The sequence below is a fragment of the Rana temporaria genome, chromosome 1, assembly GCF_905171775.1.
Source record: "Rana temporaria chromosome 1, aRanTem1.1, whole genome shotgun sequence".
NCBI classification, from domain to species: domain Eukaryota; kingdom Metazoa; phylum Chordata; class Amphibia; order Anura; family Ranidae; genus Rana; species Rana temporaria.
Window position 1 is genome coordinate 210,534,445 of NC_053489.1, and position 18,923 is coordinate 210,553,367.

General features: G+C 43.7%; 1 protein-coding gene and 1 pseudogene across 1 annotated transcript; both read left to right on the forward strand.

The window, feature by feature from the left end:
* The first annotated feature begins 2,708 nt into the window (after positions 1-2,708).
* GSC2 (goosecoid homeobox 2) lies at positions 2,709-8,323 on the forward strand. Its single transcript, XM_040335838.1, has 3 exons — positions 2,709-3,144; positions 6,025-6,275; positions 8,128-8,323. Exons 1-3 carry the CDS (start codon positions 2,820-2,822, stop codon positions 8,227-8,229), a joined length of 678 nt encoding a protein of 225 aa, XP_040191772.1. The 5' UTR covers positions 2,709-2,819; the 3' UTR covers positions 8,230-8,323.
* Positions 8,324-12,117: 3,794 nt separating this feature from the next.
* Positions 12,118-12,221, forward strand: LOC120925137 (annotated as a pseudogene).
* The last annotated feature ends 6,702 nt before the right edge of the window (positions 12,222-18,923 follow it).

Consider the following 18,923-nt stretch of genomic DNA (forward strand, 5'->3'; position numbering starts at 1 on the left):
AAGTGTCTGATGTGTCCGCCATAATGTCGCAGTCATGAAAAAAATCGCTGATCGCAGCCATTAGTAGTAAAAAATGTTTTAATAAAAATGCCATAAAACTATCCCCTATTTTGTAAACGCTATCAATTTTGCGCAAACCAATCGATATTTTACCAAAAATAGGTAGAAAAATACGTATCGGCCTAAACTGAGGAAAAAAAAATTTTTTTAGATCTTTTTTGGGGATATTTATTATAGCAAAAAGTAAAAAATATTGCATTTTTTTCAAAATTGTCACTCTATTTTTGTTTATAGCGCAAAAAATAAAAACCGCAGAGGTGATCAAATACCACCAAAAGAAAGCTCTATTTGTGGGGAAAAAAAGGACGTAAATTTTGTTTGGGAGTCACGTCGCACGACCGCGCAATTTTCAGTTAAAGCAACTTAGTGCCGAATCGCAAAAAGGGGCAAGGTCCTTTACCTGCATAATGGTCCGCGTCTTAACCGGTTAATGTATTTAAAGGTTTTATTCATGTCTCCCTATTCCCTTCTTTCCTCCAGACTGTACATATTAAGTTCCTGAAGTTGCTTTTCTCCCCCAAACCTTTCATCACTTTTGTTGCCCCTCTCTAGACTTGTTCTATCTTATCAATATGTTTGTGTAAGTGATGTTTCCAGAACTGAACACAGTATTCTAAATGAGGTCTCATTAAGGATTTCTATATTGGGGAATCAGGACCTCCTTCCTCCTGCTGGTGATCCCTCTAGTGATGCATCCTAGAATTACAATTTATTTTCCCACTGCTTGATCACATATTGCATATTAGCCTTTAAAATTAGCACTTTCGATTTCTCCTATAGACTTTAACATGCGAACAGGCAAAGGGTTAGGGGGTTAGGGATAGGGTTAGGGTTTCCCATTGAAGAATATGGCTAGGACTCAGGAATTGGAACAGGGACCTCCCCAGTGGTCAAAGGTCAGAAGGCGGGTTCCTAGAGGTCAAAGGTCACAGGGCGTGGCTGACCCACCCCCACCAAAGTGTACCGCCTACCCCAACTAAGTCCGGGAATGAACAAGTCGGTGAATGAACAAGTCGGGGTAAGCGTCTTCACAGCCATATTTTGATTGAATTGAGTGGGCCCAATCTGTTACAGGGAGTGAGGTAGCAAAGATACGCTGGACAGGTAGAGAGGGCATTGCCTCACTGTGTCCCTCCTAATTGCATCCGTGACCATGGTGGTGTACATTAACATCGAGGGAGTTAACTAAAGTTCAGTTGTGTGTTCAAGTAAAGGTACCCCCCGTGTAAAGTAGTGACCCTATCCAAGATTCCTAGCGTAGTCCAGAATAACCCACCCCGGAATAGCCCTTTTATGTGACCCACATTTGGCAATCAACGAGGTGAGGAACATAGAGGAAGTACCGCCCGTCTACCCCTACAAGGGCACACAACTCACAATATATCTATATATATTGTATGGGGTTAGCTGTGTGACCCCTTGGATGGGTTCACCACACACTGAATTTATACAGACTGGCAGAGGAAGACGGTTGAAAACAAAGTTTTTGGTTTATTTTTCCATCTTGCTGGAAAACAATTGCAAGCATCCAAACAGCATAAACAAAATCAAACATAAAATAAACCCTAGCCACTCTGGGCGTCTACCTTCCACACAGAAACCTATCTATGGAGTCTGACTCAGCCTAGCGCTGGGCAGACAGTGCTGGTCGTACAGCACAAAACAATAGTCTTTTGATTTTTATCACACAGAAAAATCACTCCTCTCCTCACCTCCTTCAGAAGACTTTCAGTGCTGCTCTCCTACTCACAAAGCCTTAGGAATGATGCAGCCCTTCAGTGGTAATCCTTTGGACTACTTATAGAGGCCTTAATTGCCTCATCCTGAACAGCTGGAGTCTTTCAACGCCCTTAGACCTTGTCTGGCTATTTTTGCAGCCAACGCCTAATAACGATTGGTGTATTGTCTAAACAAGGCAGAAACGTATGTCCCGTCTGTGACAACACCCACAGATTTACCTGACTTCCTGTCACAATATATATATATATATATATATATATATAGATAGATAGATAGATATATAAATAGTGACCTGCTTGCAATGAGGAGCAAAAAGCAGGATTGGAAGATATTCATTGATATTAGGCTAGTTACAGATATAACATCTTATTCATCTGCATTTCCACTGGTCTTATTTAGTCATTAAGCACTGCACAGGGGAGAGGAGTAAGTAAATTAAAGTGTTTGTGTGTGTGTGTTTTTTTTTTCATGCAGCTAAAACTCCAACACTGATTCCTTGGTGCCATTCCCTGCCATGGCTAAACATAGTCCAGCTCTATATTTGAACTTAATATGACAGCTCTGTTTGATCGTACAGGTATTTTAGAGCAGAGCTGAGATGGGATAATTGTTCTGTGTAATCCCTCTCTGTTGTGTAGAAGCAGTTTTGATATCAGACCCTTTCCCAACACACAATGCCCATCACACAATCTGCCTAGCTCCCCAGATGTAAAAAGCTGATTTTTTTTTTTTTTTTTTCCAAGCTCTGGTTGGATTAAGGAGATCTCAGATGCACAACTCACAGTGAACAAAACCGCCTGAGATTAGAGGGCCAGTTATCGTATTCACTGGGGTTTAGCATTTGTGTCCAAGGATTACAGGAGCTTTTTTTTTCACATAAAATAGTTTGAGTTATAAAGTGGCAGCTTTAGCGGAATGAAATAAAGGTATTTAAAATTACAGAAAAATCAAGCAATGAAAGGAGACACTTTAAGCTAAAAGTATTAAAGGTAACTGGGGTCTCTCTGTGAGTACGCAAGATGAGGTGTTTTATAAAGGAAGGAATCATAGCACTGACAAACGGAGGACAAGAAGCAATGCAGAAACAAACTCCCATCATGGCACCACCGATCAAGCAAAATGCTAAAAACAAGATTCAACGACCCTTCTCTATTGAAAGCATCCTATCTCTTCCTTCACCTGAAATCAAACAAAAGATTGACAGTTGTCAGCAGAGATCAGTGTGGGCACAGAACAGGCAAAGCCCATTAACTACTTCTCAGGATGACCAATCTGTGACTGTATGCAGCTGTTGTTGTTGTGTACATTCCCATCACCAATCTGCTGAGGATCCTTCATGGCTTGGTAAGTATCACATTCTATTAAACCGCAAAATAAAATTTAGAGGAAACCTGTATTGAAAAAAATACAAAGTCTGCTATTGCTGAGCTCCTACTGAAAATGCTAGTTGCCTGAATGTCTCTAGTTGTATTGTTTTCCGAGTCAGACCAAGAAGAAGCATGCAGCGACAGAAGTCAAAATAAGGTGAGTCGCCTGATCTCCATAACTGCTCCAGGTCCAGGTCTTGACTCAAATTATTAAAGCTTTTTTAAAGTTATTGCTGACCTTCTTCTGAAAATGTTAGTTTCCTGACTATCTCTAGTTTCTATACATTCTGGGTGAGACTAGGAAAAAGCATGCTACAACAGACGTCAAAATAAAGTCAGACTTCTAATCTCCATACTTGTTCCAGGTCCATGTCTTGACTCAAATTATGAAAGCTTTTGGTCAGTTTTGCTGACCTTCTTCTGAAAATGTTAGTTTCCTGACTATCTCTAGTTTCTATACATTCTGGGCGAGACCAGGAAGAAGCATGCTATAACAGACGTAAAAAAAAAAATCAGACTTCTAATCTCCATACTTGTTTCAGGTTTTGATTTTGCTCCATGTCCAGGCCTTGATTCAGTTTATCAAAGTTATTGGTCAGCTATCACTGGTTGCCTTCTAAAAATTGTAATTGCCTGACTAGCTCTAGTTTTCTTAGTTTCTGAATCAGACCAGGAAGAGGCATGCAGCAACAGAAGTCAAAATAAGGTCAGACACATGATTTTCTTATTTGCACCCAGTTTTGGTCCTATTCCAGGTCCAGGTCTTGATTATTTACGCTATTGATCAGCTATTTTTGGCCTCCACCTGAGAATGCTAGTTGTCTGCAGGGGTCAAGTCCTGGGGAAAAAAGTGTGGGAACTCCCACCCAAGATCCACTCCCCCACTAAAAAAAAAAAAATGATACGCTCATATGCATAATTACTAAACCGCGTGTTTTTTTTTTTTTTTTCTATCCACTGCACCTTAGTAATCCTTTATGTTACCGGCTGCTTCCTGTATATGGATTCATCGGGAAGTGTGCGGGTATTTTGTCACTTTCTCGATGTCGCGATGTCTCCTGGGAGCTTTTGTCATTGTTCTCAGGAGACATTGTGGAGGTCTGGCGTGAGTTATCACGGGGTTTAGAAAGAACTTTAAGTGACAAAATACCTGCACACTACCCGATGAATCCTTATACAGAAAGCGGCCAGTAACATAAAGGATTACTAAGGTTCGCCTGTCCCTGACAGTGACTCGAGCTGGGCATCGCTGCTTAGTGAAGTATCGGCTCGGGCGGCTCGGCTGCTCTAGTACTCCAAAGGGAACTGCGTTCCTGCTGTGAAAAAAGTGCAGGGTCTCCGTTCCCACGCGTTCCCGCAGGACTTGAGCCCTGGTTGTCTGACTATCTCTAGTTTTTTCAGTTTCTGAATCAGACCAGGAAGAAGCATGCAGCAACAGAAGTCAAAATAAGGCGAGACACCCGATCTCCATACTTGTTCCAAATTTTGGTCCTATTTCAGGTCCAGGTCTTCACTCAGATTATTGAATCTATTGGTCAGCTATTGCTGGCCTTTATCTGAAAATGCTAGATGTTTGACTACCAGGTAGTGGTCTCACCTGGGGGCATCAATGGTTTCAAGAAACTATTAGATAAGCACGTTAACGACCACAACATACAGGGATATACAAGGTAATACTGACATATAATCACACACATAGGTTGGACTTGATGGACTTGTGTCTTTTTTCAACCTTACCTACTATGTAACTATGTAACTATGTATGTATGTAACCTCTAGTTTCATTAATTTCTGGGTCAGACAGAAAATGAGATTAAATTAATGTCAGACACCTGATCTCCATACTTGCTCCATGTCTTGGTTTTGTTCCATGTCTAGGTCTTGACTCCGATATTTAGGGGAATTGGTCAACTATCACTGACCTCCTTCTAAAAATGCTAGTTGCCTGACTATCTCTAGTTGTATTAGTTTCTGAGTTGGACCAGGATGAAGCATGCAGAGACAGATGTCCAATTAAGGTCAGACACCAGATCTCCATACTTGTTCGAGGTCTTGGCCTTGTTCCAGGTCTTAACAAATTATTACAACTATTGCTCAGTTATTGCTGACCTGCTTCTGAAAATTCTAGGTGCTGGACTATCTCAAATTATTGAAGTTATTGGATCATTTAATCATCCAGGTAATTAGTATTTTTAGGAGGGGATCAGCAATAGCAGCCTATTATCAGTTATTACAAAGATACTTGAAGTATTTGTTAGGAGTGGTCATCAGGAATAAAAAAGGAACCATCGTTAAAGCGGAGGTTCACCCAAAAATCCACTTTTTGACATTAGCTGTAGCATACTGCTAACATCTGCAGTATGCTGTTTTTTTTTTTTTTTTTACTTGTACTTATCGTTATATGAGCCCTTGTTTTCCGGCTCCGAGCGGGGAATCTTGCGGGGAATGGGCGTTTCTAAGCGAAGAGGAGTTGATTAATGGCTTCTAAGGCGCGTCTTGGCCTCTGTTTAATCTTCAACTGCCATGATGCTGCACATGTGATCAGTTAGGACACCAGCCATTGGATGGTTTGACAGTTTGGTTGAGAGCACAACCAATGTGACAGTTAGCATTCCCGGCATGCCAGGAATGTAACTGCTTTTTCAAACTGTTAAATTGATGGGTTTACTTCCGCTTTAAGGATGCTGGAAAGTTCATTTTGAGGGTGAACCTCCGCTTTAAGTGTACACACACATCACACATGATGCATGAAAAAACTGTTATTATTGACTTTTTTATACCATGCAATTATTTATATGTTTTTTGGAAAATCAGTACATTTTCTTACCCACTTGTTCTTTTGACCACTTTAATTCAGCTACACATATCCACTGGCCCCTCCACGTGCTGCACGCCTTCTCGGAAGATGGGGCAAGACTTGTCCAGAAGACTGCTCCAGGGATAAATGCATTTCCACTTAACCAGCGCCGGACTCGCCGGCATCGTACTATATTTACAGAAGAACAATTAGAGGCTTTAGAGGAAACCTTTCACCATAACCAGTACCCAGATGTGATAGCTCGAGAACAGCTGGCAGGACGAATTCAACTTAGAGAAGAGCGAGTAGAGGTAAGATAAAAGAAAATACTTATCACTTTCAACATAATTTTTAACTGAACGAAAACATGCACGTTTTTAATATCTTTTAGGGACACTATTGATGAGATCCTAGCTCCTGAGTGCCTGGGTACACCAGACATGTCCATTGTTATGAGTTCCTATTATGCACTCTTTATTTACAGTGGGTATAGAAAATAATCACCCCCCCTTTAAAATAATTAAATTTTGTTGCTTTTCAGCCTGAAGACAGACACCGTTTTTGTTTTTTCCAGCTGTATTTGCTAGTGCAACTTATAACACCCAAGTGAAAGATATAACACCAACATGTCAGAACAAAAAAAAGTTATAAAACTTTACTGAGTTGGAAAAAGGATCACCCACCTTATGCCAGTATTTTGTTGCTGGACCACATTTTGCTTTAATTACAGCCTTTAGTCAGTTGGGCTATGTCTCTACTAACTTTGCACATTTGAAATTTGCAATATTTGCCCACTCATCTTTGTAGAACTGCTCAAGTTCAGTTAAATGTGATGGTGACCGTTTGTGGACTGCAGTCTTCAAGTCATTCCACAGATTTTCAATAGGGTTCAAGTCTGGGCTCCGACCAAGCCATACAAGAACGTTCACCCTTTTCTCCTTCAACCACTGTGTGCGAATTGTTGTTGTGTGCTCTGGGTCATTGTAATATTGGAAGGTAAACCTTCTTCCCATTGACAACTTTCTGGCAGAAAGCAGCAGATTTTCCTAAAAATTTGTATAGTATGTTGCCCTATCCATTTTCCTTCTATCCTAACAAGTGCTCCAGTCCCTGCTGAATGCTTTACTGTAGGAATGGTGCTATTTGGATGGTGAGCTGTATTAGATTTCCGCCAGACTATTTGCTATACTTAGACTTTAAAGCTAATTTCCATGTTTCTGGTCACTTTAAATAGTTTGATCTAACAAACAATTTCCTTTACGAAGAGCTGCACTGGCTCTTAGCACTGTATAAACTGCATGTAGCTTAAGCTACATACAGTACACTCTGCTGGGTTCCAGCTGTGAGACAGAGACTCCCTGTCTCACACTAGAACAATGCAGAGTCTGCTTGAGTGGTGCTTAGCCATTCATAGGCAGCTTTGTATTCTGTGAATGAATCAGAGGAAGCTTTTTTATTAATTCACAGAATACAAAGCTTCCTATGAATGGCTGAGCACTGCTCAGACAGACTGACTCTGCATTGTTCCAGAAGTGGGACAGAAAGAGAGAGAGAGAAGAGGCAGAATTCACACTCAGTGCCTCAGTTTAAGGCAAATACACACTATAGAAGGATATGCTATGTTCATTTTTTCAGACGTTTACAACCACTTTGAATGGATTACAGACAGTAATAAGTCCAAATTCATACCTCCCAACTTTTTGAGATGAGAACGAGGGACACATGTTAGCAAAAAAAAAGTACGTAGACATAGGAAACGCCACACCTAATAGAGAATTACATGAATATTAGTTTAACCCACAAATTCTTTTTTTAACCACTACTAGTCCTTTATACTGACTTTTGAAACTTACAAATGCAACAACTTAGAATTTGGATGAAAAGTTTTGCACTGCGAAAAATGTTTTGAAAGATAAATAGTGCATTTTATATACAACTATATAGATCAGACCAAAATGAGGGACACATGAGGAGGAAAGAGGAACAGAGGGAAAGTCCCTCTAAATCAGGGACCGTCCCTCTAAATCAGGGACAGTTGGGAGGTACAATATACACATACGGCCTAAAAATGGATTGAGCTTTATTAGATTGAAAGATCGTTTTTTGCTTGACAGATGTCCTAGATCATAAACTGGTAATAACATTTCTTTTTTTGGACCTTAGGTATGGTTTAAAAACCGCAGAGCAAAGTGGAGGAGGCAAAAAAGAGTCACAGCATCTGTTCTCGTCCTCCAGGGGAAGAAAAACACAGATGACTCTTGCTAGTAGGCAATGCCACGATGTGGAAGCATGAAAAAAACCTTTTCTGTTAACTGATATTTTCTACGTTTTAGATCATTGTACATTGTACCAAATATAATAAACATTTACTTGATGTCAAAGATGGATTTTGTGACTCTATTTTCTGTGTTTTTGTTGCCAAGCACCATATTGATCATACAGTGGTTTCATTGGTGAGCCTGTGCCATGGCTAATTACCAAGCAAACTGCTTTAGAATTATAGTAATAAACACCCTGTATACTACATGAAAAAATAATTAAAATGTGTCTTTTTTTAAATGTGTATTTAAAAAAAAAAGAGAAATAAATCTAATTATATCATCATAGCTATTCAGAAGTGCAGTCATGATACGACCAATTTCATCAATGTGATTGGAAATGTAAATTTTGCATATGTATTAAATGTCTGAAAGCTAATCCCTTAAATTGTTACTAAACCCAGGACCCTGCATTCGCTATACCTGGTCTCCCACAGTACACAGAACATGGAAATACAATAATATATTAGTATTGGAGATTTGGAGATTTTAATAAACGCACCACCTCCTTTAACCACTTAAGGACCCAATCACGCTGATATACGTCGGCAGAATGGCACGGCTGGGCACATCCACGTACATGTACGTGGCTCCTTAAGCCCAGCCGTGGGGTCGCACGCCACGGGCGCGTGCACGCGACCCGGTCCGAAGCTCCGTGACCGTGGCCGCGGGACTCGCGGACCCGATCGCCGATGGAGTCCCGCAAACGGTCCCCGGAGCTGAAGAACGGGGAGAGCTGTGTGTAAAAACAGCTTCCCCGTTCTTCACTGTGGCGCTGTCATCGATCGTGTGTTCCCTAATATAGGGACGCACAATCAATGACATCAGACCTACAGCCACACCCCCCCTACAGTTGTAAACACACATGAGGTCACACTTAACCCCTTCAGCGCCCCCTTGTGGTTAACTCCCAAACTGCAAATGTCATTGCTGTGAAAATGAAATTGGTCCCAAAAATGTATCAAAATTGTCCGAAGTGTCCGCCATAATGTCGCAGTCACGAAAAAAATCGCTGATCGCCACCATTAGTAGTAAAAAAAAACTAATTAATAAAAATTCAATAAAACTATCCCCTTTTTTGTAAACGCTATAAATTTTGCGCAAACCAATCGATAAACGCTTATTGCGATTTTTTTATACCAAAAATAGGTAGAAGAATACGTATCGGCCTTATCTGAGGAAAAAAAATAATGTTTTATATATTTTTGGGGGATATTTATTATAGCAAAAAGTAAAAAATATTGAATATTTTTCAAAATTGTCGCTCTATTTTTGTTTATAGCGCAAAAAATAAAAACCGCAGAGGTGATCAAATACCACCAAAAGAAAGCTCTATTTGTGGGAGAAAAAAGGACGCCAACTTTGTTTGGGAGCCACGTCGCACGACCGCGCAATTGTCAGTTAAAGCGACGCAGTGCCGAATCGCAAAAACTGTCCGGGTCCTTTAGCTGCCTAAAGGTCCGGGTCTTAAGTGGTTAAATATAACAAGAAATACCCGAAGAGCAAGAAGTGGAGTTTTGAGGTGCAAGAAAGTCAATCAAAATCAAATTTACAAAAAATAAGAAACGTATTATTACATAGTATAAAACTACTTATAAAATTAGGGCAAGAAAGTCCTAATTGTATAAGTAGTTTTATACTATCTATGTAATAATACATTTCTTATTTTTTGTAAATTTGATTTTGATTGACTTCTTGCACCTCAAAACTCCACTTCTTGCTCTTTGGGTATTTCTTGTTATGGAAATACAATAGTTTTAGTAAATATAAACGGCTAAATACCTTTTCTTATCTGCAGTTAGAGCAGTCTTGTGACTTCAATCAGTGTCCAGCAGAGCACTGGTTAAAGCTTGTAGGAGGAGTTTTCATTCTCCCCTGCTGGAGGACTGGACAGTGCTGATTGGCCCTGTGCTTATCACATACACACCCCCACATAAAAAAAAAACTCTCCAGCAATATACACAAAACTGAGCATGTGCAGCTTGCTCCCAAGGCTCTGTTCTATCAGGTGATGGTTTGGGGACTGTGTAAGGCCTCGTACACACGATCTAAAAGTCCGACGGACTTTTTCCATCTAAAATTCCGACCATGTGTATGCCCCATCGGATAAAATTCCATCGAAAATTACGATGAATTCCATCAGAGATTACATAGCGAACATGTTCTCTTTTCCACCGATGGAATTCCAATTTGAGTTTGGTCGGGCTAAAGCCTGATCGTGTGTACAGGGCATAACAGCCTTTTTACACAATGCAGAGGATTAACCCCTTAGGTTCCACAGTGAGTACAACAAGCATGCTTTACTGCAAATACAGACTGATTGTACTGTTGTGGGTTTAGTTACACTTTAAAGTGGTTGTAAAGACAATTTAGCTGTTTCCACTGTTTCTCAGTTAATGTATTAAAGGTGTTGTAAACGTAGAAGGTTTTTTACCTTAATGCATTCTATGCATTAAGATAAAAAGCCTTCTGTGTGAGCAGCAGCTGCCCCAGCACCCCCTAATACTTACCTGAGCCCCATCTCTATCCAGCAATGTCCAAAAGTGTCTTTGCCTTTCCGTGACACTCTTCTGATTGTCTGGGACATAGCAGCGGCACCATTGGCTCTCGCTGCTGTCAATCAAAGTCAGTTAGGAGAGAGAGGGGGCAGGGTCGAATCAGAGCTTTGTGTCTGAATGTACACATGGAGCTGCAGCTCAGTTCGGTTGCCCCCATAGCCAGCTTCTGTCGGACGTGCATGCTGGAAAACCAGCAGCTGGCTGACTCCCGATAAGTGCTGTCAGCCAATGGCAGAGAGTGCTGATCTGAGTGTTCTTGTGGGGGGTGTCCCCCTGTCAGAACACAACAGCTCAGTGAGGGAGATTGCTGGACTAACCTTGCATGATTAGTACAGTGGCTCCTGACCGGAGCTGTCAGTTTTTTTTTGTGCAACCAAACTGTAGTGTGTACCAGGCTATAGTATAAAATAAAAAAGCATAATCTGCTCAAAGGGGGTGTGCCAATATCTGGAGAAAGAATAAAGAGTAAAAAGGTTTAAAGGGGTTGTAAAGGAAAAAGTGTTTTTCCCTAAATAGCTTCCTTTACCTTAGTGCAGTCCTCCTTCACTTACCTCATCCTTCGATTTTGCTTTTAAATGTCCTTATTTCTTCTGAGAAATGCTCACGTCCTGTTCTTCTGTCTGTAACTACACACCGTGTGGAGAAAGCCTCTTGAGGGGGGAGGGGGTGAGCAGGAGTGTCAGGACGCCCACTAACACACAGCTCCTTTCTCTATCTGCAAAGTAGAGAGTGTCCTGACTTGCCTGCTCGCCCCCTCCCCCCTCAAGAGGCTTTCTCCACACCAGGAAGAAAGCCTTGCATTACAGTGTGTAGTTACAGAAGAACAGGAAGTGAGGATTTCTCAGAAGAAATAAGGACATTAAAAAGAAAAATGGAAGGATGAGGTAAGTGAAGGAGGAGTGCACTAAGGTAAAGGAAGCTATTTAGGGGGGGGGGGGGGGTTCCTTTACAATCCCTTTAATCAGCCCACAATGCACTTGTTAAATTAATAACTTTGTCATAGTGGTATATAATGCGACAGGAAAACATAAGGAATAAAAGTAATTTTTGAATAGAGTGTTCTGTCCACCAGGAAGCAAAGTACCTGCAATACATAGAAAGGAGACTGCTGCATTGATAGCTAATGTTTATCTCTGAATCCAAGCACTTTTCTGAGATAAGCACTGGCTAGAAGAGGAATGAGAGGCTGACACAACCCCCTCCTTCTGCATTAATTTTTCCAGCACTGAAGTCTGACTACCAGGTAAGATGTGGACCTAGGAAATGGACCTAAGCTCTTCGCTTCTCGGCCTTTTGGCTAAGATCAAGTGTAGTATCTGTTCTTATCAGTTGTTAGAGGAGCGCTGAAGCACCTCCGTTGGGAGGGTGGATGCAATCCAATAACGTAATAGCACCTGGAAGGGTGGTTTCAGCAGGGGCTACGCCGAGCTGCCCGACAGTACTGGGGGCCGGCCAATGGTCGAGTCTGAGCCATCTGGAAGGGTGCTTCTGGTGAGGATGGGTGGCTGCACTTGGTCTGGTGTTTTTGCCGACTTCTGGCTGGCTGGTGTAAGTGCTATCTCTGTCAGGGATCCGGTTGGAGGAGCTGGTAATGCCCTGGGATGCGACAGGGTAGGACCATGCAAATCCGCTGGGTTGATGGGGGGTCTGGAAAGGCTAGTATTGGTGGAGGCTGCTAACTGGAGCGGCAGTTCTCCCTAAGAAAACCTTGAAGGGCTCTCTATCTGGCAGGGGTGGAGGGCTGCACTGGCCGGTCGGGGAGTTGGATATGGAACGAAAAGCCTATGGTGCATGTGCCCCTGGAGTGGCAGTCCAGGGGTATCTGATAATCACTGTGTGTGAGGGACACTTTGATTTAAGGATACCATGGTCACTGCACCAGCTACACGCTTTTTTTAGCACCTGCCTCCTGGGACGGGCCTTTTGGCTAGGACCGGAGGAATTTTTTATTCCTGGCCGGAGGGCCTGGTCATTGTTTCACCACAATGACCACTTCTTCACTCTCCTCTTCACTATCCCTCCCCCACTTTATTTTATTTATTGCCTATGTTTGTCACCTTTTTGTCTTTTTTTGTTGTGCATGTTTTGTGTCACTGTGTGATTAGTAGGGTGCCGGTCCTCGGGCCAGTCCTGAACGTCTTGGGAGTGGGTGGACATGGCCTTCTGGCTTAGTTCGCCTGCTCTCATGGGGTCTCCCTTCGGGGGAGCCCCACCTAGTACTGGGAGGGTTCTGTTTCGGCAGTCCCTCCGAGGAAGTTGGGTCCGTGTCGGCTTCGGTTGCTCGGACCACAGTACCTCAGTCCCCGTCTGGAGCCTAACGCCCCGGGGGATCAGGGTTTTGGGTCCCTCTTCACAGGAGGACCACTTGACGTTGCACCCGTCTGCACAGTTTTGTGAACACTCTTTATGTGTGTGCACATTTTTTCTGCACCGGGTGGAGTTTTTTGGGTGTGTTCACACGCCATAGGCTTTAAAAAAAAAAAAAAAAAAGAAATGGACCTAAGCTCTAAAATGTCTCCAGTTTTCAAAACTCAGAACAGAACCTTTTAAGATTTTGAGAAAAATGTGGTATTTTTATTCTAAACAATAAGTCATAAACCCAGGAGCCCCATACCATGTGAGGAACTTGGGTAACATACCACATTCACAATCCTGTCAGACGGTGCCTCACATACCCTCCCACTCTAATCAAGCTTGTGGTAAGGAGCACATTTTACCAATATATAGTGGATGCATGACAGTCAATTAGCATTCGCTTGTTGGGTCCCTGAGTTCTAAAATGTAAAATCTTGCAGAACCAGAACCATCTTGTGACCCTTGCATTGTTCCCTTTGTTCCAAGCCATCCACTGTAGTGGGGAACATTCTGCAGTCAATCGGAACTGTCTGCCCAAAAGTTAAGACTGTAATATTGCAAGACTTTAAAGGCAACAACCTATATTTTCTTCAGCAGGGGTCTTTTTCTTTTGTGCCTGTGTCCATAGGCAAATGCAGCTTGTTCTTAGCTGCATTCTGCTTGCATTTGACATGAGTCTAAGCAAAGTGACTGTGAACCTTGGGGCAGATTCACGTACAGCCGCGTAAAATTGTGCGGGCGTAACGTATCTGATTTACGTTACGCCGCCGCAACTTACACGGGCAAGTGCTGTATTCTCAAAGCACTTGCTCCGTAAGTTGCGGCGGCGTAGCGTAAATCGGCCGGCGTAAGCCCGCCTAATTCAAATGTGGAAGGGGGGGCGTGTTTTATGTTAAACTACTGTGACCCAACGTGATTGACGTTTTTGCGGAACGGCGCATGCGCCGTCCGTGGAATTTCCCAGTGTGCATTGCTCCAAAGTACGCCGCAAGTCATTGGTTTCGACGTGAACGTAAATGACGTCCAGCCCCATTCACGGACGACTTACGCAAACGACGTAATTTTTTCAAATTTCGACGTGGGAACGACGGCCATACTTAACATTGGCTGCGCCTCATATAGCAGGGGCAACTATACGCCGGGAAAAGCCTAACGTAAACGTTGTAACTTTACTGTGTCGGCCGCGCGTACGTTCGGGAATTCGCGTATCTAGCTAATTTGCATACTCGACGCGGACTTCGACGGAAGCGCCACCTAGCGGTCAAAAAAAAATGCAGTTTAGATCCAACAACGTAAGAGACTTACGCCTGTCGGATCTAATGGATATCTATGCGTAACTGATTCTAAGAATCAGTCGCATAGATACGACGGCGCAACTCAGAGATACAACGGCGTATCTGGAGATACGCCGTCGTATCTCGGTTGTGAATCTGGGCCCTTGTTTCTATTACACATCTGACAGTTTTTTATTTGTTCTGGACAAGGGAGTCACTGACTCCATTACCTCCAACTTGTATCAGTTTAAGATGGATGAGAACTGCATGAGTCTAGTTCAGCATTTCTCAAACATTTTAACCTAGGGGAGTCCTTAAAATAATTGTTCTCATGGAAACCCTACTAAATATGATATCTATGGTACATTAACAAGATCAAGTTAAATGCCTCCTGCTCTATATGATAAAATCTATTTCAGTAACAATCACAAAATTTAAATAAAATTTAAATAAATAAATAATGTTGTCTGGCAGGCCTCTTTATATTGGTGGCCAAGGAATGGTCCCCTTGCATTGGTGGTCAGTGAGAGAAGCGCACCCTTACATATGGTGTTGGAAAAATAAGCTGTTTCATTAGTGGAGAGTGAGAGAAGGACATTCTAATGCCACGTACACACGACCATTTTTCATGTCATGGGAAAAAAACAAAGTTTTTCTCGACGTGATTTCTCTCAAGCCTGCCTTGCATACACACGATCGTGATAAAAAATGCTCGAGCAAAGCTAGGTGACGTACAACACGTACGGCGGCACTATAAAGGGGAAGTTCCATTTGAATGGCGCCACCCTTTGGGCTGATTATGCTAATTTACCGTCTCATAACTTGCTTCTGAGCATGCATGTTTTTTTCTCCGTTGTTAAAGCGTACACATGACTGTTTTTCACGACGAGAGAAACTACGTCGTGAAAAACGACGAGTAAAAATAGAACATGTTCTAAATTTTTAATGCCCATTTTTCTCGTCAAGAAAAATGCTCTGGAGCCTACGCACGACCTTTTTTTTAACGAGCAATTACAATGTTTTTATTTTTCTCGTCATGAAAAACGATCGTGTGTACGCGGTATTACAGTTGTACATGCCTCTGAAGGAGGCGCTTGAGGGGCTATGGGGGACTGGAGGCTCTGCAGCAAGCAATTGTGGTAAGTTGGGCAGCACTGTGGGGACTTAGGGCTCACTGTGGGATGTTGAGGGGCACTGCTGCCCACTATGGGAGGTTGGATGGCACTACTGTATGTGAACTAGGACGTTTCAGGAGGAACTGTGGAAAATTAGGGGATCTCCAGCTGGTTTGAGACCCGCAAGAAGGAAGGCTGCAGCCCGGCAGTGGGTCATGGCCCAGTGGTTGTGAACTACTGATTTAGGTCCCATTCACAACTGAGCATAGCGTTTTCAGGCAGAAAGTTGGCACGATTTTGTACAGGTCACAAGGTCACCTTTGAAAAAAGCAGAAAAACGCCCGTATCTGCCTAAAAAAAAGTTCCAGAACTTGTTTGAGCTTCAGGCATTTGAAGCTTCTGGCTTCAAGTGTTTTTACGTGGAGCTGTGAACCATCTCCAGAGGCCTTGTACTCACGGCAGGACATGTCCGATGAAAACGGTCTGCAGACCGTTTCCATCGGACATGTCTGGCCGGGGACTGCCCGGGGACTTCTGTTCGATGGCTATACACACCATCGAACAGAAGTCCGCGCGTAAACAATACGCGGGGCGTGTCCGCGGTGTCGACGCGTCGATGACGCGGTGTAGCCGCGACAATGACGCGGCGACGTGGGCGGCCCGCCTTTAAAATGCTTCGACTCATGCGTCGAAGTCATTCGACGCATGCGAGGGATGGCGGGCGGCAGGACATGTACGGTAGGTCTGTACAGACGACCGTACATGTCCGGGCGGACAGGTTTCCACTTGTCCGCTGGAAACCTGTCCGATCGGCCCGAAAATGGTCTGCTCGGGCCAACACACGGCCAAACATGTCTGCTGAAACTGGTCTGCGGACCAGTTTCAGCAGACATGTTTGGTCGTGAGTACGGGGCCATAGAGAATAATTGATTTGTTCCCATCCAGCATTTTGTAGCTTCAGGGCCAGATTCAGGTAGGAGAGCGGATCTTTATATTGGCGTAACGTATGTCATTTAGAAGTTTTTCAGGCAAGTGCTTTATTCACAAAGCACTTGCCTGTAAAGTTGAGGCGGCGTAGCGTAAATCAGCCGGCGGAATTCAAATTCGGCGGGTAGGGGCGTGTATCATTTAAATCAAGCGCGTCCCCGCGCCGAACAAACTGCGCATGCGCCGGCCGCAACTGAATCTCAGTGCACATTCTCCAAATCACGTTGGTAATTGTCAATGAAAGCGACATGAGCGTAACTTACGCCCAGCTCAATTGTGAATCGACTTACGCAAACAACGTAAATTACGTCTGTCCTGACGTCCATACTTAACATTGGCTGCGCCTCACTATAGCAGGGGTAACGTTACGCCGGGCGTAAGTCTTACGCAAACGACGTAAACAGATACGCCGGCCTGGCGTACGTTCGTGAATCGGCGTATTTCCTCATTTGCATATTTAACAACATGAACGCCACCTAGCGGCCAGCGTAAATATGCATCTAAGATACGACGGTGTAAGTGCCTTATGCCGGTCGTATCTTAGCAACATTTAACCGTATCTCATTATGAGCATACACTTAAATTTGCGCGGGCTCAGATTAGGACTTACGACGGTGTATTTACTGATACGCCCGTCATAAGTCTTTCTGAATCTGGCCCTCAGGCTTTAAGCTACAAAACACTTAGGTGTGAATGGGGTCTAAGACCATGGGAGGATTGAGGGGAGGTCCTGGATTATGGAAAATGAAAACCATGAAATCTGGCATCTTCTCCATAATATATGGCATCCCTGGTGTTGGCTGTCCAAAAGGTAGGGGAGGGTGATCCTGAGACTTCCATTGTAGTTGGGGGAATTTGCAGTTTGGGCAATTTAGCTTACTGGCGAGTGGAAGTGGGACAATGGGTCCTGAAGCTTGGGAAGGCCAGTCTGTAAAATCTGGCATGTGGGTGTTGCAGGTCCCCAGGGTGGATAAGGGTGGTTCTGAGGTTTTCCATAAGGTGGATGGGAGGGGGGGGGGGGAGAACCTATAAGTTCTTTATACCCCCAAAATGCTGAGGGTAGGTCATAGAACATGGAAGGGTAAACAATAAAATCTAACATTCTTTCCACAATAAAGAATATGTGGTTGTTGTGGATCGGAGTAGTTTAGAACCCCGAAGGAAAGAAGGGAGGTCTTAAGCCTGGCACACACGATCGGATTTTCCGCAGACAAAGCGTCAGACATTTGTCTGAAGGACGTGTGCCTGGATTTTGTCTTGCATACAAATGCCACACAATTGTTGGCCAACAAACATGAACGTAGTGAGGTACTAGACGTACTACGTGTTTTTTTCAGCTCTTGAGCGCCACCCTTTGGGCACCTTCTGCTAATGTCGTGTTTGGTGAGCATTGATTCCGAGCATGCGTGTTTGTACTTTGGACTTTTGTCTGACAGACTTGTGTACGCACGATCGGAAAATCTGACAACAGACTGTTGTCCGCCGAAAATTGTAAAGGCCGCCATCCGTTTGTCTGCGGAAAAAACAACAATTGTCTGATAGAGGGTACAAACGGTTGGATTTTCGGCCAACAGTCTGTCAACACACAATTCCCGTCTGAAAATCCGATTGTGTGTATGAGGCTTTAAAATAGGGTGACCAGACATCCCCAGTTTCAGGGGACAGTCCCCTGATTGAGGACACTGTCCCCGGACCAAGTCTGTCCCTGGTTTTGTCACCAGATTGGATTTAATAGGGGGCAGGGGCAATTTCAAAGACAGTCAGTGCAGAATTAAAATATTTTTTTTTAGGGGGGGTTGTATTTTTCCCATTATCTGTGCCCCTTTCTGATGATCATGTGCTGGTCGGAGCGGAGGGAATATTTCTTTAGTTTCGGGCGCATGCCTATTCAGCTCCGCTCGCATGTTCTTCTGCCTTGGCTCAAATCCTGGCCACCCACCTGCCTTCCCTGGCGGAGTGATCTTCCTCTGCTCCCCATCCAGTAGTAGCCGGGGCCTGAAGAGTAAGGCCCCTTTCAGACTGGGGCGGGAGCTGCGGTGGCGGTATAACGCCGCTAAAAATAGCGGCGCTATACCGCCGGAATTGCCGCGGGTATCAGCCGCTAGCGGTGCGGTATTAACCCCCGCTAGCGGCCGATAAAGAGTTAATACCGCCCGCAATGCGCCTCTATAGAGGCGCATTGCGGGCGGTATTGCCGCGGTTTCCCATTGTTTTCAATGGTAAGGAGCGGTGAAGGAGCGGTATACATGCCGCTCCTCTCACCGCTCCAAAGATGCTGCTGACAGGAGATTTTTTTGTCTCCCGCCAGCGCATCGCCTCAGTGTGAAAGCCCTCGGGCTTTCACATTGAGTC

What these genes read in the sequence shown, in the direction of transcription:
- GSC2 (XM_040335838.1), top strand. Translation starts at nt 2,820, where the DNA reads ATGAGGTGTTTTATAAAGGAAGGAATCATAGCACTGACAAACGGAGGA. An exon ending in TGAGGATCCTTCATGGCTTG is followed by an intron (nt 3,145 to 6,024) that starts GTAAGTATCACA and finishes ACTTTAATTCAG; the next exon opens with CTACACATATCCACTGGCCC. An exon ending in TTAGAGAAGAGCGAGTAGAG is followed by an intron (nt 6,276 to 8,127) that starts GTAAGATAAAAG and finishes TTTGGACCTTAG; the next exon opens with GTATGGTTTAAAAACCGCAG.